Raw genomic sequence first — 21,036 nt, forward strand, 5'->3', positions numbered from 1 at the left:
AGGGTACAATTAGTGTGTCTGTGTTGTGGCATGGGTGATGTGACATGCCTGCCTTGTGATGAATTCACATTGTGATCTTGTTTCGTGTTCATTGCTCCAGTCCTTCAGATGGGCATTCTTCCAGGCCTATGGCCCACCTGCATGTCACATGTATGTTATTGAGCTATTAGACTTGTCGGCATCATCGCCTCTAGGTGTTGGTTTAGGCCAAATAGAGAATTGCCACCTTCTTGTCCTACTCAAGCCTCCGTCTACATCCATTCTTATGGTGAGACCTTTCACTGGCTGTGGGTGTTCTGATGGCCCTGGCAGCACACTTAACAATCTGGACCTGCCCCAATCTCTGATCTTTCACATCCACTTAAATGTATTTGACATGTGGCATATCCTATGCATAGCAATGTTATGACACGATATGGATGTTGGCATTGGTAATGTGTACTGCTGATGTTGGGGAATGTATGTTACATTGGATTGCCCTGATAATCGTATCAGTGTCCTATTTCCTCCTCTGACTGTGCAGGTGTATTTCAGTGACCAGTTACATGTGTTTCCCCCTCAATGCTGTTGTCTGAGCAGTATGACATTTGGGATGTTGCATTGTTACCCAGGCACAGGATGGACCCTGACATATGCAGCATGGGTGTGTCCTTAGTGCTGTGTAGCTCCTATTGTTGTTTACATTGGCTGATGTTTGCGACAACTATGGGCATTGACATTTGACAGTACTGGGGCCTTTGTCTTGTTTCTGGGGATTGTTGAAGTTGTCATCCTCAACCCCCTAATTTAAGTGTGTATGATCCATGGGGAGGTTACTGTCATTGGCTACTTGAGCTGCACACAAAGCGGAGGTGGTAGTGGCAACTGTTGTCGCAGTTACATTCCAGTTGTCGGTATGGCTAGAGGTTGTTAAGAGAGCCCTAGTTAATGTATGGGGTATGGTGGCTGACATGTGCCGGGATGTCAGTTTGACGTTGTGCCCTTCCCTCCTGGTATGGCTTTCCCTTTGCTCCATTGTTGGCATGACAGCATGCCCCCATGGGACTGTTGTTGGTGTAGTGTAATGGTGTGCCCCAGCTTCTGTTTGTGCAGGCCATTCCCCCATGCTGTGCCCCTTTACCCATGCCACTCCATGTATATGATGACTTCCATGCATTTTGTGTTCAGTATCCCCCCCCCAGTTGTAGTTGACATTAGTGCATTTTAATTCCCCATTTGACTTACCCTGCATGTGCGTTGTCTCGTGGTAGTCTGCGCTGTCCTGTCCTTGAATCCCTGTGACGATCTCCTCAGGGATGACGGCTGCGACCATCTTCTCCGTGTGGTCCATGGCCTCCTGGTGTGCTGGACTCCCCCCTCCAGTCTGCAGTGCTGCCTTCCTGTTCCTGGCCATCTTTTCCTTGGTCCTGCGCTTGCAGTCATGCCAGCGTTTCTTGCACTCGATGATTGTTCTGCGTACTTCTGCCACACTGTTAATCTTGTCGACAATTTGTTGCCATATAGCCTCTCTCCTACTAATTGGCAACTTTGAGGTAACAAACAGTTGGTGCTGGTGTTCCGTCACCTCTTTAACCAGAATTTCCTGCTCCTCTGCACTGAAGCGACGCTTTCTTTTCTTCTTATAAGTGTCCTGGTTCTTGTGTGGGTCCTCCTGGCTGGTTCCTGGTCTGTTGTCATGTTCCTGGGTCTGTAGTGGCATCTGGGATCCATTTTGGCTCTCCTCTGGTGAAATGGCAGTGTTCGCTTTTTTTTTACGCTATTGCATCAAAAAACGGCGCATATCCGGTTTGCGGAGTTGTAAATCGGCCCACAGTAATTTCCGCCACGTTAACGTCGTTTTGCTTTGCGACTTCACGCTGCAGTGTGCCTCAAAAATAATGACTCCCACCTGTGGTTTGCGCCGCCGTGCGTCAAAGTATAAATTTGATGCCCGCACGGCGCACCAAAATGGCGTTAGCCGGCTGTAATATTTTTGACGCAAAACAGCGCCGGCGCAGTTTTGCGTCAAAAAGTATAAATATGGCCCTTTGTTTCTGACCACAGGGTGCACAAAGACAATCACCCCATGTAGTCAGAAACTCATCTGAAAGTGGTAGGCTGGCACAGGCCGGTCAGTCCTACACTAGAAGGTGGGCTAACATACAGGGGGCATCCTTAAGATGCCCTAGGTGTGCATTTTTCAATAAATCCCACACTAGCATCATTGTGGGTTTATTGTGCTGAGAAGTTTGATACGAAACTTCCCAGTATTCAGTGAAGCCATTATGGTGCTGTGAAGTTCGTAGTGACAAACTCCCAGACCATATACTCAATATGGCTACACTGCACTTACAATGTTTAAGAATGGACTTAGTTACTGTAGGGGCATACTGTTCATGCAGCTATGCCGTCACCTGTGGTATAGTGCACCCTGCCTTAGGGCTGTAAGGCATACTAGAGGGGTGACTTACCTATGCCACAGGTAGTTGTTTGTGGGCATGGCACCCTGATAGGGGTGCCATATCGACTCTTTTTCTCCCCACCAGCCCACACAAGCTGCAAGGCAGTGTGCATGTGCTGAGTGAGGGGTCCCCTAGGGTGGCATAAAACATGCTGCAGCCCTTAGAGACCTTCCCTGGCCACAGGGCCCTTGGTACCAGGGGCACCTTTTACAATGGACTTAAATGTGTGCCAGGGCTATGCCAATTGTGGAAACAAAGGTACAGTTTTAGGGAAAGAACACTGGTGCTGGGGCCTGGTTAGCAGGGCCCCAGCACACTTCCAATCAAAGCTGGAATCAACAAAAGGCAAAATGTGTTGGGGGGTAACCATGACAACACTGGCACTTTCCTACAGCAATGTTTACAGAGCTGTTGGTGTGTGGATATATAAACTCAGGTGATGATGAAAAAAGGGCCAAATAAAATACTCTTAGATTCATCAAAACCTGCTATGAAATGTTTTGTTTACTTTACTCTCTTTTTCATACAAAATGGGTGGTGATAAATGAATGAAAGTATAGCTTTATACCAAGCACACCCAAAGTAATGGGTGCATTTCTATAATGTCGAGTAATTATAATGGCTTTGAGTCATGCATAATAGAAATATATCTAGCCAATTCGTTTTCCCTGAAAGTATGGTTTGAAGCATTTAGTCTGTTACTATGTCAGTTTTTCTTAACCTATTTTGCCCTTATCAAAAGAAAACGTGCCCTCAGTTCACTATGGATTCACAGCCACCCATTTTTCATCAGATCATTTTGGGAGTAAAAATATGTTTTTCTTGTGCACTCTAGGTGGGCATTAAATTAGACCTCTTGAGTCATGCCAACACGCAGAAGAGTTCTAGGTGGGTGTTTAATTAATGAGGAAGGCCTACTGAGGCAGGCTGACAAGCCCAAGAGCTGTAGGTGGGTGTTAAATTAATAAGTAAGACCTATCAAGTCAAGCCGACAAGCTGAAGAGTTCTAGATGGATGTTAAATTAATTAGAAAGACCTGTCAAATCAAGCTGATGAGCCATAGACCTTAAGTAACGACATCTCTCGGACTCTTTCCCCAACCCACACCTTACCAAAGAATTTAGAGGCAGGATACGTTCAGCTTTAAGGTTAAATGGCCACAAGGACAAGTGCTAAATGGGAAGGCATATGTCTTACCACTGTCGTGCCTTTCAACTTACAAATCTAGGCACAAGTGTGCTCCGGAAAGAACTGCCAGCAGACTGGCACAACAGACTGCATGTGAGCAGTGGCTAGTGCTGAATATGCATCAAGGAGTAGATAGCTGTAAGGCATTTGTTGTCCTTCCAGCGTGCACAGAGTGCGAAAAGTCTTCCTGCCTTCTGTAAGCTACATATGAAGAGTAAAGTAAATATCTCTTCATAATAAACTGCTATTCTTTCTATTCATTCTGTGTTATGAATAGACTTGTATATACTTGGAATAAATACATATTGTATGTTTTGTTAATCCAACAGTGCAGAGTAATTTTCTAATTTTGTAAAACAAAAAACTAAAATTGTCCAAGGCAAGCTCGGGTACATTTGTTCTAACTGCCAACACGTGCAATGCCAGTGGCCAAACATACAGTGACTGTGGCCAAATATTTTTTTATCCCTGTTAAGTTCTTCTTACTTAGGGCCTGATTTAGATTTTGGTGGATGGGTTACTCCTTCACAACGGTGACAGATATCCCGTACGCCAAAACATAAATCCCACTATGGGATTTATATTTCATGGGACGGGATATCCGTCACTGTTGTGACAGAGTACCCCGCTGGCCAAAATCTAAATCAGGCCCCTAATCCAAGTTCCAAAATTTGCACCGGGCCATTCTCCCTTTGGTGTATCACAAGAAGGTATGGTTTCTGCCATTTTTGGTTAATGTATTTAATAGATTAGCCCGTTTCAATGCACCTCAGTTTGATCACTGGAACTGTACCACCTCAAAGTGACACACCAGCTGCCTCAGTACCTTTCCTATCCTGTGTACCCCAAACCAATTTATGAATGAGTTTCTGCAAATCCAGACTTCTAGTTTGCCGCAGTCGTTTACTGCAGACCCTAAACAAGACAAAGTACATACTTAAAAACCTATCTCATCCCTTTTTGCCTATAAGGCTTGACAACCCCTCTAAACCTATCCCTACTCGGTCTTCTTGATAATGGCCTCACTCACCATCCCTATTATGTACTGCTCTGTGGCCACATCAATGTGGAAAGTGTGCGTGCTGTGCTCACTCTAGGGCCTCTCTGCTGTTTTCAAGCACCTCCTCATCACTACTGTTGCCTTCAATTCACTCCCTTTCCTAAGATGTAAAACGTATTCTCTTAGACCCCTGGGATCTTTGCCTATTCCTCTGTCCATTTAACTGATACATGGCACTTTGGCCTGACCTGTGTATGTCCACCCCTGTACTCTTCCTTTCTGATGCGTTCTGCCTTTTCCTTAATATATGACACATTCGTTCCTTGATACAGTGCCTACACTAATCCCTTCTTTTGTTGGTAGTCAGAATTGACACTTAGGTTTGGGATTACCGCACCGTGGCGGGATAGTTAGCAAGTCAAACTAGTAAACTCTGCCAGCACTTTGTCCCAGGCCACTGAAGCAAATGCCCTGAATGGAAATAAAACTCCCCGCCGACCACCGTCGCATAAGCTGGTAATAACAAGAAGAGATGGGGAAAATAAGAGATGAAGTTGCACAGGGGTCTCCGTCATGCTTTACTTATCTCAGCTGGCAGTTCAGGGATCATTTCAGTGATGCAAGGAGATATTGTCTTGCCAACACTGTTGCTGCAGGATTGACATGGAACACTTCAGATGTGACTTTTTTCCTTAAATCTAACTGTCAAACAGTTCCATTTGTGTTTTTTTGTTTTTTTTACTTTTACAGAGTTGTAGTATAAGCTTCTTTAAAAAGGGAATACTTGTTCATAGGATTGCATGCATGGATTTGTTCTTAAATTACTCAAATGACTAGTGAAGAGATGGTGAATAAATCTAACCCTAAATGTTTGGAAGAGGAGAGTTCAGCTCACGAATTCAAATTACTCTTCGTCAAGCACACAGCAAGTATTCCCTGAGCCCCACTGACAGCCTGCCAAACCTGGAATTCCCAAACCTAATTCCCGAGAACAGAGCACAGCTCAAACACCATAACTAGTGTTCAGGTGGTAATGTGGGGGAGCTACGACAACCTTGGCACAGAGACCAGGAAAAAATATGATCTATAGTTAAAATTTAGAAAGAGTGCACCTGGAGAGGTACAAATTAATTCTCCGAGTTCTGCAAAAGCATCTGTGCCAGAGAGATCTGTCTCGGCATGAAGGGCACTTGGCACAGCTGCAAGTCTGGGATGCTTTTCTAAAAGAGGAATGAATGGAAATGTTTAAAGTATGGCTGGACGAGTTCCTGGTTTCTGTTGAATTTGCTTAGAAAGCACATTGAGAAACAACCTCCTCCTTCCTAGGAGAGGATCCATCCTCTAAAAAGCAAGGTTTCAGCAACTGTCCATAGATGTCAGCACATTTTGGCCCAGTAACCGAAACTGAACAGTGTTGTCAGCCATCTATCATAGCCCACTGTTTGCATGGCGGGGTCCTGGCTCCGCATATTTACGAAGAACAGCTCTCTGCAACTCTGCTCTTTGGTAAGCACACAACATAAGCAATGTTTAGAATCTGTCTAACTACTAACTCTAATAGCTCTTTTCTGAAGGAATAGCCAAAGTTGACAAACCACTTTATAAAAACCAATAAGAAACTCGCTCATAGATTTCTGGTCCCTTGTTTCGTTTTGTTTTCTAGTTTCAGTCAGCACTACTTTTGCAGCTTGATATGTTGAAATCTTTTTAAAGTATTTCTTTGTTAGCAGACAACGGTTTGATGGTAGGTCATGTTGTGTTTGGGACATTGGAGCGTCTCACTATACAAGCAGCGGATGTAGGGGAAAGGTAGAGGAACCCATCACATCATGACCCTGTGGTATTGGCCATGACGTGGCGGGGAAATCCAATAAAAGGACCCAGGGCCCGGACCTCGTGGTCAGCATGATTAATTACCACTGGTGTCCGCTGTATACCTTCTTCTGCTGCACGCGTGTTACCATTACAGGCCACCCTCCAGCAAACAACAGGTTAAAAAAGTAATATTTTATAAAGCAAGTGTTTTGCAGATATTTTCCATTCAATGGTTTTAGTCTAGAATATCGTGGAAGGAACATCGAGTGCTCCTCATTAGTGCAGTCACAATATTGTGACCATTCGAAATTCATTTTGCCATACTCTGGACCCACACCCTTTCAACATATACAAATGAGTTTTCAGCAGAAGTCAAATGCTTGAAACTCACCAAATATGTCTCCGAACCTAACGTTTATCCTGGTGCCTGATTTAGCTTTACAGCACTACAAAGGATTAATAAATGGGATGTAAACCTTGGGGGTATGGAAGACATGAGTCAATTTTGCATGAAGTACAGCACAAATTACAGTTAGATTACTATATCTTAAACATTTTAAAAGCTTAACAGTTGTCTGAAACCCAGGCTTTTCTTTGTATCGACTTTTAGAACTGGGGAGCTCACCCCACTCGTTCTTTCCCGATAGTTCACTTTGCAACTGCTAGGTAGAATCAATAATATTCACCATACTGTGTGGAGAGGGCCTTAGGAAACTACCTGTCCCCAGATCCTACCCCACAGCCCAAATGTAACTTGTTGAAAACTATGGGTATGATATGGCGGCAGGTATTTTCATAAAGTGCCACAAGTGGGGTGGTTGGCTTAGCATGCCATCCAGTTTAATCCTTCTAAATGGTGTATATATATGCATATATATATATATATATATATATATATATATATATACAGTTTAAAGAATACATATTTTTTTTAACTGGGAAGTTGATTATGTAATAATCAATTAACAATTTTTAATGTATTATGAATTCCTTAACTGATTATTAAGTATGTAAATTGTGTAAAAGTCATATATTTAAGGTAAATATTAGATCCAGGCTGATGGATTTATAGGGGTATAGGGTAAAACATTAATTAAGTAATAATTAACAATCATTGATGTATTAATAATTGAACTGGTTATTACTTAGATACATTATAATACTGATTTATTGCAGTTATATTTTATTTGAGGGTTTCTCGGTTTGTGAGGGTATAGGACGGGAAATTAATTAGGCACTAATTACAATTATTAATGTATATTTAAATATTTAACCTATTAAGAACTATATACATTGTGTTATATATGTTAGGTGTGGGTTGCTGGGTTTGTAGGAAGTTATTTAAGTAATAATTAAATTAATTACTGCTAATTAGTTATGTAATTGATTATTATGTTAATTGTGTTATGCTTATTTTAGTTATATTTTAGGTGTATGTTGCTAGGTTTATAGGGATATATCGTCGGAAGTTAATTAATAATTAAATATCCATTCTTTTTAATTAATTATTACATTGATTATAAATTTTGTAACCTTTTTTATATATATATATTTCTGTTAAGAATGTTTATATTAAGAGTTTTATATTTTTTTCTAAATCAATAGGGTTATTCTATTATGTAATGTGTTTGAAGTGAATTAGTTTACCTACTGTTGCTTAGAGTTGAGTGGGCATAGTAAATCCTACCCTTCTGAAGTCCAATACCTTCCATATGTTGCAAAGACGGGACTGTGAATAGTAAATCTAACCCCTCAGAAATCCAACACTTTCCCTACTGTTTAACAGACTGGAATGGGAATAGTAAATTTAACCCCTCCAAAGTGCAAAACTTTCCCTATTGTTGCACAGACTGGAGTGGGAATAGTAAATCTTACACTCCAAAGTCCAATTCTTTCCCTACTGTTGCACAAGCTGAAGCAGGAATAGCAAATCTTACCGCTCTAAAGTCTAAAACTTTTCATACTATTTCACAGACTGGAGTAGGAATGATAAATTTAGCCCCTCCAAAGTCCACCAATTTCCCTTCTGTTGCACAGACTTGAGTGGTAACAGTAAATGTAACCCCTCCAAAGTCCAATACTTTCCCTACTGTTGCACTGTTTGGAGTAATATATTTAACCCCTCCAAAGTTCTACACTTTCTCTACTGTTGGATGAACTGCAGTGGGAATAGTAGATCTATTATTCCCAGATTCCAAAACATTTGCTTGTATTGGTTAAATATATTAATAATATTTGTTTATAATTCAAATTTTATAGCATTTCTTTATATTTTTGTTTCCACAATTTTATAATTTTTTATGAATGTCCTTTTGTTTTATAAATCATTTTTATCATTTTTATTTTATTGGTCATTTATTTAATGTTTTGGAATTGAATTGTTAATATTTTTATGTTTCATGTAAATAAATGTATATATAAATGTATATGTATAAAATAAATATACAATGTGCTTTTGATAGTAGTAAATGTAAAGAATGAAACGAAAAATAATAGAGTGTAAAATACATATTTTGAATAATTGTACTACTATATCAATATATACGTGTGTGTGTATATATATATATATATACAAATGTTAATATAAACATACACACGTATGTGTATGTGTTTACATAAGTATATATATGTAATATTACATATTAATGATATTTAACATTATATTAATGGTACATTTTAAAATATTAAAGATTTACTACTTTGAACTACATATATTAAGAAATTAAGTATATTTTCTAACGATATTCGTGTAAAACAATATTTTTTTCAGTATTTTTGTACTTACCATCATAAGGATAGGGACACCATATTTTAAACCACGTTTGTGTTGCACTGTAATATTGATTCTGATATTGTGTCAATGATCAAAATGCACTGTGAACAAGAACAGGGATGTGTGACTCAGCTGTTTATGTGCAGCTGTTGAATCTTCCTGCTTCATATCCCCTGCCTCCCCGCCCACCTAGTTTGCTTTCCATTTAGTACAGTGAATTATATAGTCTGGCATTAACAGCTGATATCAGCGGTTTCCTGACATAAGACACTGTCCAGTTTGAGGCTTCTCAGCCTATTCATAGGTAATAATAATAATAATGCAGATAAGGAAGGCCAGTCTTTGATGATGATACCAAACCATGTTATAGTAATTACACATGTTGCTGGAGTGTAAATAATGAGGTGTGGTGGAGGAAACTAGGCGAGTGTCTTTAAATTCATGTTGAAGACAAATATAAAGTTATTTCATTAGTGTACAGTTATCCATAAGAGTATGAAGTGAGACCTTAAACATTTAAACAAATGAGGTAACGTCCGACTATCATATTGAGGAACCTCAAAACAGATAAAAAATGTGGCAGGACCACAGTGAAAACAAGTGAACTGTTTAGATTCAAATGGAGTATTATAAAATGCAAAAGAAAGGCGTTTGAGTTACTGTTGTATAACTGCTGGCAAGGTCTCAAAGTGTGAACAATAGTTTAGAGCCAGTCCAGAGACATTTATCAACAATTTTACAAAGATTGTTTCGTAATATGAACCAGTTTACTCTGGATGAAAGAAACTAGGTGTGATAGGAACATTCAAATCCCTAAAAATAATACACAGAAGATGCCCCCATTTACCCATAGAAGTGTATTCTTTGAAGAAAGAGGCTTAGATGTAAACTGAAATTCTTAGATGTAAACTGAAAAGGACTGCTCATAAGTACCATTAAGCCAAATTTTTTTCACTGAAAGGGGCAGCAAGTGCAAGATAAAACCTCAAATTAGTAATGGTGGAAATACAAATAGTACAAGAAAATAACAAGAATTGGCAAAGCCAATAGATCTCAGGCTGGCCATGGGAAGGGGGGTGAGGTAGGGGACGGACAACTAAAACAGTGTGGGGGTGGGAGCAAGGAAATGTGCTCCAATGGAGTGGTGAAAGTAAAAGAAAGAGTGATCCAGCTCTTTTGGCAAGAGGTTTGTAAGATGCTTTTAGAAGTTGTGGGCTTAGAAGCAGAAGTAAGCCTTCACTTGGTTATTTTCGGTGTTTTGAAGTTTGGTGGGTCTTTCACAAAAATACACAAGTCACAGAAACACTTACTTTTCTATTAATACTATTGGCATGATGGGAAATATGCATGAGGTGGGTGCTCCCTTCTCCGACACTAGCAGAGTGGACTAGCTCTGTTATAAGGATTAACCAATCAGACAGTAACACTTCTTGATTGAAAAGAACAAAATGTTGGGAGTTATGGGAAAAAAGGTACAGTCTATAATGCCGTGGGGAGTGTCCAATGATTAAGGCCCTAATTACAAGTTTGACAGACAGCAAACTCCCGACAGGGTGGCCATCGTCATAGTGGCGACCATCCCTCCGGACCTATTAGGTGTTTTCTGCTAGAGCGGCAGGGAGAAACCTCAGTTTCCACCCGCCTAGCGGGAAACATGTGGCAGCATTGTCTCCAGATCGTAATCGAGTCAGCGGCAATGCTGTCACCTGCAGGGTGCACATTGCAACAGTGCTGGGCAGGGGGACCCCTGCACTGCCCAGGCCAAGTGCATGGGCCCCCATTCCTCCCTTGCACCTGTTCTCCACCAGCCTTTCCATGGTGGTGAAACAGCCATGAAAAGGCTGGCAGAGAGAAAGGTTGTTATCCTCAGGGCAGCACCTCCTTGGTGGATTACTATCTCCACCACCGACAGAATGTTGGGATCATGAATCCTGGTGGTGCTGGCGGAACCCTGGTGGTCTGACCACCAGGGTCTTTATGTGGCTGTCGGACCCCTACAGAAGCGGCGGTCCTGACCGCCACCATGGGGCTGGCGGTCTGAAAACTGCCAGCCTCGTAATGAGGCCCTAAGTGGCTTTACCGACAGCTCTGTAAGTGGGAAGGCTGAGCAGAAGGTTCCCACGCAAAGCTCCCTTTTTGGTTGTGGCTGGTTTGAGCAAGAGTAGCTTGTGAACTGTGCTGAGGCAGGTGGAGATGGTCATTTCCTCTTTGAGGGAGGCCTCCCTCTGCTTCAGCTAACGCTTAGCGCTCCCTTAGCCTATGGAATACACAAATGAGGACCACAAAAAAAAAAAAAAAAGAGTCCTCTCAGGTAAGCAGTGGAAGAATACAACTCTTCCAATCAGAACACAGAGAGACTGAAATTCTCTAGAGCACAGCTAACACAAGAGCAGGGATGAAAGCCATCAAATCACTATAAGCAAGCAAATAAATTGCAACCAATAGCTTTGCAACACCTAAAAATCTAGGGGCAGATTAAGAGGAGCAATGAGTCTTAAAAAGGAAGGCTAAAGCCAGAGACATTTGCAGGTTGTGTGTCAAGGAGAGTAAGGAAAATTCTGTGTGGTCACATATTATCTTAAACAGCTAATTGTTCCGTCGCATGTAGTGCTCTGTAGGATGGTACCAGAATATTGTTGTCAAAATGTTGCAGGACCTAGATACTAGTGTGCCCTAAATATTTACAAATAAAATCAAAAATCTATTCCAGAACCCACCTACCTCTTGTACCAGCCAATGCCCATGACTCTGTACGGTGCTCCACTGCCTTTTGGATGGGCCTGCACTATACAAATATCGCATTCATACGTTGATCATTGGAATTAAAAATAGAATATATACACTCAATGCAACAATATTAGGACACAATATTTATTGCAGATGATGCATTTCTGAAAATGATATTCTGACATGCAACCTTGGTTAGTAATGGACCCTTATGTATTGGATAGTTCTGGAGAGTATCTTACATCGTTTTGGTGTCATGCTTTTGGTTGTTAGAGCTATATAAGTCAGATTCATTCCTAGACAGTCATACGCAGTACCAAACTTACCTCTGGGACAGCTGACAGGAAAGGCTTAATGTAGATATTGGAGTCGTGGACCTTGAGATCATGATCCCCTAGCCCTCTCGTTACGCCAATAGTTGCCATCACACGAGCCTAGACACAAAAATAACTCGAATTAGGAAAAACAGTCAACGTTATTCTGACATCTGTCACCTACAGGAACACAAATATATTTAAGCATGCCATATTACATTTGAATTTCCCGCCCAGGCGTATGCTCAAAGTGATCATGCTAACCAGGCTTTCTGAACGCTCGCTCAATCTGTGACCACTAACTGGTACTAATCCTGTTTTTAATACAAGAATCAAGACAGTGCTCAAGGTGTTCTGAAGTATATCCACAGGTAAGTATTAAGACACCAACCTTCAATTTCTTCTCACTGTGCGTCCGCCAACAATTCTAAGAAATTCAGCCGTGTGTTTACAGCACAATAAACATTAGTTATGTGTCATAAATCTCAAAATATTAACGAGACTGAGCAAGCCTGGGACCTAGGGCGGTGGATTTGCTAACCACACCTGACATACAGTATTGGACCAAAAAAAGATTTAATATTAATGCAGATGCCACTTTGTTGAAATTCACTTTTTGTTTTGTAAGGCTTTCAGGGACACAGAATAATTTAAAACTTAAATCAATGTTGAGTATGTCTGATAGCCTTTTATCATAGAATTATTTTTTGGGGGACAGGAGACCGAGAATGCAAATTCCACAAGTCAACGTACAGGCATACATATTGTAAGATAACGTACATGGGCTCATAACATATGTGGGATAAGCTATTAGAGGCTTAAAGTGCCGAGCCTTACCAGGATCTTTCAGTGGCACTGCTAGTACAGGAGCAGTGAGAAGTGGGTGTCAAAGATTCTTATCACTGCAACACTTTTCATCAGAATATTCATATGTAATCAGAGCAGGGCCTTCACTTCCAATAGCGACCAATATAACCATTACTGTGGCACTATGAAGGCAAGGAGGTGTGCCCCATCTCCAGGTTTCATTTTATATAACTAGCATACTCAAATCCACATGGCTCTCTTAAAAATGGGTTCTGCAGTGTGGACTTCAGCAAATGTATTCAACATGCCTGTTTTTAAATGCTTAATGTCTTAAACTGTATTTAAGAACAGCTCAGCTGCTTCAAAATGTTATTGTTTGGCCATTCAAGGACTTATCATTGTTTAGCCATTCAAGGACTTAAGTAAGCTTCTTGCTCCTGAGGAATACTTCCCTCTCTCCTCAATGCAATCGCAGGGTCCCATCCCCTTGGATCTTGACCTAATGAGCATAGGTTACTTATCTGGTTAAATGCCCCCAAACGTATCCTCTTTAATGGACTCAACATCTTAAAACAACACCCAAGGGCATCCATCTGAATGGTAGGCTGGACAAAGGCGTCTTGCCTGATTTAGTGTGTTAGAGCTAAGTATAGCTTAGTGCAGAACCCCTGCCATTTGACCTTCTTTCCAAACTATATCAGTGGGAACTTCTTCAGGAGTCCCCGAGAGATCAGAGGTGACTGGGTTCACACTGTATCAAACAGCCATTTACCACTGGTGGTTGGAGCCTTAACCTTACTATCGGACCTAAAACTGATCACCATATCTAAATCAATCTCAACTCTGCTCCAGTGGAAACAGTCCAGCCTGAACTGCCAGGACAGGTCCTCCATGAACCCAACACAAGCATCCCAGGACTGGTTTTGTCCTAGTTAGGGTTCATCAGCCAGGTATAGCTTGGTTCCAGGGACGCAGTGTACATGTAATCCACATCTGGGCATACACGTTCCATTTAGGGTGATACACTAAAATATACACAAAAGTGATGGATGGATTTCTTAAATTCATCTCAGTCACCAGTAATTACTCTGCCCGCATCCCAGTTCATTGTTATTTTACACACCATGCCATCTCAGTTTGGACCCAAATCAGTCTTGATCCTGCCCCATTGGGAACAGTCCAGCCTACTTCTAGACACATCGGGAAAACATTTGATATTTAAAACACAGATGATTCCTGGCAGTTTGTGTCATACTGTCTGCTGTGTGGAATCAGTGCAGTCATGACTCCGGCCCAGCTGATGGAATTTCTATATGCGATGATCCCTGGAACCCTCAACCTCTTGTAAGTCATGGCACTGCCAGAGTTAGTTAGTTTGAGGCAGTCACAGAGCTTGTTGTCACAGGGATCACGCCACTTGGGCCTTCCTTGTGTCTAGTCTCAAAATTCCTATCTCAAAGAAGCATGTGCCTACCCTTACATCAATGACAGTAATCTGGCTGATATTGACTTCTTTCAGCACTTGAAGTCTTTCACTAAGTCTGACCATATCTAGTGATCACGTTTGTTGCAGAGCTTTAGAATTCCTCCTTGTTAAACTGCAGGAGGGTATTTGCCTCCTGGGGAACTCTCGTACAACCTCAGCTTAGGTGCTGATTTGACAATTACTGGGTAGACATGCCTGGGCCTCCTGATGTGCTAGCAGTCCCAAAGGTGTATTGTATCACTGACCGCAGTAGTTGTTTCACTTCACCTTAGCAAGCTCCTTCGCATCATTGGCTTCTTGTGCATAGCATCTTATTTATGCATGGGCACCTCCAATGCCCCTCCTTTGCAACCAGTCAGGTTACTGGCTCCAAACTGGCAGGGGGAGTTAGTGGTCTGCACCCAACCCCAGAGCTCAAAGCAGTCTCCCAGTCCAGTCACCACTGGTGTGGGACCCCAGCATTTAGTAAAGAAATCACAGTAACACTGGCAGGAAGATTCTGCCTCATCTTTATACCCAAATTGCAGGACGTCGTTGTGTATTCAAGCAGTTCAGCTCTGTGACTGTTTCTAGGCAGTTCTCTGCAAACCCAGCCACAGCCCTGCCAAGTACCATGCATCGGGTGTTTAACTGACACGTGTGGTGTCTGCATCGCTGCACTAAAATGCATTAGTCACAGAATATAATGTCCCAGGTCCATCCCACGAGGTGCCATTAATCAGCAAGTGTGCTGTGCTGTCTCTCAGATACAGTGTGGACTCTCTTGTTTGCCTGCTCAGTGACTACTCTGTAACTTTAAGGAGCTGTGTACCAGGTGGTCTATCTCAGCCTGTGACATAAACTAATATAGTTCTGAGGTCCTGGCAGCACTATCGCATTAATCCTGGGGGCGGCACCGTGACTGTTGTGACCACTGTTCACTGTGCAAGCAGTGAACCTGATTGGTTCTGGGGAAGTGGGCAGCAGCTTTTGTTTTTCCTTGCCGCACTCACCGACGAAAGCGCCTCCTCATCCGGTTCCTACCTTTAAAGGGACCCTCTGTCTCCTTTCATAATTTCAGCAAATCTCCACTGCTTGACATACTAAAAGAGATGCCTCAAAGAGTATCGGTGTGAGGTGGGGCTCCAATATACATTCATTTTCTGGGCTCTCCCCCCAAACCTCCACTTTGAGTAGCCTAGAGAGTATGCCTGATACAAAGAGGATACAAAATGGAAGCCAGTGTGGCTTTAGCCACGTGCTCTTTCTCACTCTCCACATGCATTTTATAAACATAGGCGATGTGCGCACATGCAAGATCGTGTGACTGTAGGATTCGTCAGAGGCCAGTTCCAGCAGTGAGTGTGCAGACAGCGACTAGCTAAGAAAATATTTAGGCCAAGAGGCCCAATATTTTTTTTAATACGTCCGGAGCACCTTTTGTGACCTTCCGCCCTTCTTGTGACAGAACAGCACCAACATCTTATTCGTATATATAAATTCAAATGGCGATAAGGATGAGCGATCTTTCATATTGTGTTTGGGAATATAATCAAGCGCCTCTACAGGGCCAATTCTTTGATGTTTCCGTCTTGATCTGTAATACTACCAACCTCCACTGAGAGGAATATGAACTGTTTAATCTGATAACGTCACTAGGCGCAGCGCGTTCTGTTTTCAGGAAAAGTACAGAAAGGACTGTCCTCTGCCCATAATTGTCGGTTAAGATAACAATAATAGCCAGGTGTTCAAAGTTTAAAAAACAGACACAACCCGTGCAACACTTTTCAAGCGGCTTCATGAGAATATAGGATGACTTTGGCAGCATCCATGGGTCAGTGTGTGCTGAGCACTGGGTCTCTTTCTTCTCACTGTGCGTCCGCCGACCGTCCTAAGAAATTCAGCCGTGTGTTTACAGCACAATAAACATTAGTTATGTGTCAGAAATCTCAAAATACTAATGAGACTGAGCAAGCCTGGGACCCTGGGCGATGGATTTGCTAACCACACCTGACATACAGTATTGGACCAAAACAAAAATTAATATTAATGCAGATGCCACTTTGCTGAAATTCACTTTTTGTTTTGTAACGGCTTTCAGGGACACAGAATAATTTAAAACTTAAATCAATGTTGAGTATGTCTGATAGCCTTTTATCATAGAATTAATTTTTGGATTTTTGGGGGACAGCGAGGAGTGAGAGCGCACAGTAAGTGTTCTCCTGAGGAGCCCCATGAAAAGGCAAAATGGGATCCAATGGGACCACTCAGACACCCGCCTCCTGGGGGGTCTCTGACCCCTTTCAAAGCTAGCTGACTTGCGAACTGAACAGTAAAAAGCCGACCCGCAGTTTCGACAGCCAGACTGCCGCCCAATGATGTCAACGGTGATGTGGTATGTGAGTCCACCAGCGACGTCATGTGTTAGTCATCTGCAAGATCTTGAGCCAGGAATATATATATATAGTAAGTCCTATAGTGCAGCACTAGGATCTGGTGCCACGATAACATATCCTGTGGCCAAAGGAAGTATGCCTGTTACGACTGGTCATTGTTTTTTTTTTCCATAGTTCACATTATGATGTAAATCTCAAAAACTGTGGAATATATGTTTCTGGGATTGCATCTTTTGCGTAAATATGGATTTGGGTCACCTCTGCCATCTCCGTGCTGACCTTGTATTAAAATGTATAGCATGTTATGAAACATCTGCCAGTCTGCCCTTGGGATAGTAACATATGTGCTGTACTCCACAGATTCTTAAATTACATTTCATATTAGGCTTACTACATTGGGTATCATTCATACTTGAATGCCATCTTCAGCTCCAGTTCTGGGGCTCTGTGTGCTTTGTGCTTTTTATGCATTTTCTCTCAGAAAAAGGAATCGGCATATCCACCGGTATGTGCCAATCACTGTACAGCCTTCCTCTTGTAAAGTAGAGATGCATGGAGTTTATTGCTTCTCAACGATCATGCAAAGCACACATCGCATATGAGTTCAACGTGCTCTCATCGGGCCCTCTCTGGTGTTGGACAATTACAGCAGCATGTTTTTGTGGTGGCGGAAAGATGCATCGTTTGATTTATGCTCAGCAGTCCTTTCAGAAGTCAACAAGAAGAAGTGAGAAATGGCTTGCAATTGCTCCGTTATGGGATTCTCCGACTCCCCCAGGCATGATAAAGCTGCCTTAAATTACCCCATTAAACATCTCTCGGTGGTCTATTAGAAAGCAGACATCTGGCAAAACAACGAGCTGGATATGAAATGTTTCTTTCCTGTCTTCAGCTGCTCCGTTTCGTAATCTTTGGGCAGCTCTGCTCCCGCCCTCCCTGGCCTTGGACCTGGCTGGCCAGAATAGAGGAGGTGAAAGGTCCCGGCCTGACCCTTGACCTGAGAGCATCAATGACTGCTGGGCGCCGGCCCCGGAGCCCATTCAGCTTGGCGCCTGCGGCAGCTGATCGTCCGATGCTCTGAGTGTATCCATTAGTAGGAGGCTTTAGGGATAAAGTGGTGTGGGCTGTAATCCAAGCATTACAGAGAGTGAGGTTCAACTGAAAGCGCTCCCGTTGGACCTTCCAGACAACTCCACTAACATACTGCCTTCATTTTATCACTTTGATTTGGTCTTTGTCAGCTCTTATATTTCATTATTTAAGATGGACGACACTATCCTTACTTAGGTTGAATCGGGTATTTCATTTTGTGCAGTCATACCTAACGAGCCTAAGCTTTGATGGTGCACATTAGTTGTGTGGTGAGACGCCTATTATATACCTGAGTATACATTTGCATATGTGTGGATTTGGCTCTTAATTTGTTTGCGTTTTATAAAAATGATTACACCCATCGTTTACTCCATACCACAGTTGTTCCATTCGATAACTACTGTGAATCATAGGTGCTAATATTATTGTATTCAGTGGTACTCAATTATCTGATTTCGGAAGGATGAACGTCTCCGGTCTCAAACTCATGACCTCCAGATCCTAGGACTGTGAGGGGAGCCTTGACTGACTGGCCAACTTAACGAACCGTTTAGGCTTCCTTGGGGCTTACACAGAATCCCAATTTACGCGAACTCAAAATAATTGAACTTCTGTACTATAGTGGTCAGCACTCTAAATCTAATAAACACTAAGCTTTTTCACCAACGTTTAATGTTAATGAGGACAACTATAGTTGTCAAAAATATGTCTACCTATGCACTTAGCAAAATGTGTTAACTTGCCTCCAGGCACTGCTGTAGTATATTGCCTCCATTTGGAAACGTGATCAGAACATAAAAGAGACAGGCTTTCAGCAATGCCAAATATTTATCATGAAACACTTTGCTGCATCTGTAAAAATCGAGCCAATGACAGCAAGAACTCACCACTCTTCACAAAAACCGGGATTGGTTCAGAGGTAGTTTTTCCTGTGAGTTTAAAGATCCAATTTTCTGATTTTTATTATCTTATCTGATGATCTTTCCAAAGATTTATTGGAACTGTATTTAAACGAAATAAATTAACGCTCCAAAAGAATTTGTATTTTTGTGCACATTTTGTCTTGAGAACTGCTGCCATGAAACTATATCACTTTTTGCAAAACTGTACTTTCCCTCGGATGTTTCTGGAAATGTGGAGGTAAAATCTGCTGGTTTTGTCAAACCTAGAATTTAGTATGAGTTAGTTGGAGATATGCCATGGCAGAGAAGGTATGAACGATAAAAGGTGTTCTTGGGGAACCCTGGTTAAATGAAATTCAAGAACTACCTGAATATATATTTTTAGTTTTCATGCTTGTATGATAGACTGATTTCAGAGACATTGGCCTCCATGTGGAATGGAACTCATTTAGCTGTACCTTAGTATCAGAGAAAATAATTTCAGTTTTCTACTAGATGAGTAGTAAACAACAATAGGACAGCCAGCCTTTAATGCTTCAGTGACAGGCATTCAACATGCCTAGCAGGGCGTTACCTCCTTCAAGAATCAATATTATTTGGGTATAATGTGCATATTAATACTAGGGTGTTTTATTATTATGTCAAGCAGGGATTTTATAAAGATATTGAAAATGACAGGAAACACAGAAGGAATACTTTTGGCCTCCATATCGCAGTTTACAACGGGAATAATAGAACTGTGCATCCGACCCTTGAACAATTATCCATTAGGATTTATATGGTGTATATAAGAAAGCACTGGTCTTCTCCTAGGCCACTTGAGAGTGCTGTAAGTGTGAAAAAAGCATTGGCAAAGCCAATAGGTTTCGCCTATGAGAAACATATTGCCTTTGTCAATCTTTCGTACATGTATCACAGTTGAGCTGTTGTGCTACATGGGTTAAATTTTATTTTTTAAAAACCCACCATGACACCACTATTGACCCCATCATCTCACTTTTTGAAATTTACTACTAAATAAATGAGTAAAATAATAATTAAGAAACACTTGGGCCCTCATTACGACTTCGGGGGTCTTTTCACAAGACTGCCGAAGCGGTGGGAGCCAGAAGACTGCCATATTAAGTGTAAAGTTGGATTTTCCGCCCGTCGGCCTGGCCAACAGTAGAAGAGAGACGTTTCCACCACCAGTACCGCCACGCCAACAGGACTCCGCCTGCCGTATAACGATACATAATATGGCTTGGCGGTATCCTGAACGGCGGTGCCATGCTGGTGGTGGAAAACAACAAGACCCATCCCCTCCTGGACGACTGCCTCACTGAGACAGGTAGGTGGACTGTCCGAAAGGAGGCGGGAGGGAGGTGGGCGTTGTGTGCATGTGTGGGTGTCTATCTGTAGCAGTATGGGTATGCGTGAGTGCGTGTGTGTATGTATGTGTGCGTGGAGGGTGTGTGTGTCCGAATGGAAGCGGAGGGGAGGGGTATGTGTCAGGGTATGTGTGTGTTTGTATGCAGAGGGGTGGGGGTATCTGTCTGAGTGCGTGTATGTATGCGAATGGGGGTGTCTGAGTGCGTGTTTGTGAGCGAGCAGTGGGGGTATCTGGATGTATGCATGCGGTTGGGGGTGTATATCTGCATGTATGCGGAGGGGCGGTAGGGAGAGTGTGTGAATGTATACGTGCATGGAACATGTGGGGGTGTGCATGAATGTGGAGAGGGTGTGTATGATTTCGGAGGGTGGTGCGTATGTGTGAGAGCGGGTGGGGGTGTTTGTATGAATATGTGCTGTTGGGTGGGGGGTTTTGCAAGTGTATGGACGGGTGGGGGGGTGTCTGCATGTGTGTGGACGTGTAGAGTTGCGTGTGCCGGTGACAGGAATGGGGATTCCTGTCGCCAGGTGCAATACAGCCAAGGTTTTTGTGGGGAGGCGACCGCCACGAAAAGCCTGGCAGTTCGCTGCCTCCTAATATGTCTGGCAGCCTTAGGCTTGCCCTCGGCCTGGAGGAGCTCACCGCCAGCAGCGGCAGTCTGTCTGGCTCATAATGCAGCGGTCTTTACCGCCGGGTCTGCGGCAGTTAGTACAATACTGTGAGTTTGGCAGTCTCATGACCGCC

General features: G+C 42.4%; 1 protein-coding gene across 1 annotated transcript in view; it reads right to left on the minus strand.

Annotated features, from left to right (window-relative positions):
- Window positions 1–21,036, minus strand: part of PPM1H (protein phosphatase, Mg2+/Mn2+ dependent 1H) — a 726,537-nt gene that overhangs the window by 67,183 nt on the left and 638,318 nt on the right. Inside the window, exon 8 of the mRNA XM_069229078.1 lies at window positions 12,271–12,378. Coding sequence (XP_069085179.1) covers window positions 12,271–12,378 — 108 coding nt within the window. The remainder of the gene's footprint in view (window positions 1–12,270; window positions 12,379–21,036) is intronic.

This window comes from Pleurodeles waltl, chromosome 4_1 (assembly GCF_031143425.1).
Source record: "Pleurodeles waltl isolate 20211129_DDA chromosome 4_1, aPleWal1.hap1.20221129, whole genome shotgun sequence".
Taxonomy (NCBI): Eukaryota; Metazoa; Chordata; class Amphibia; order Caudata; family Salamandridae; genus Pleurodeles; species Pleurodeles waltl.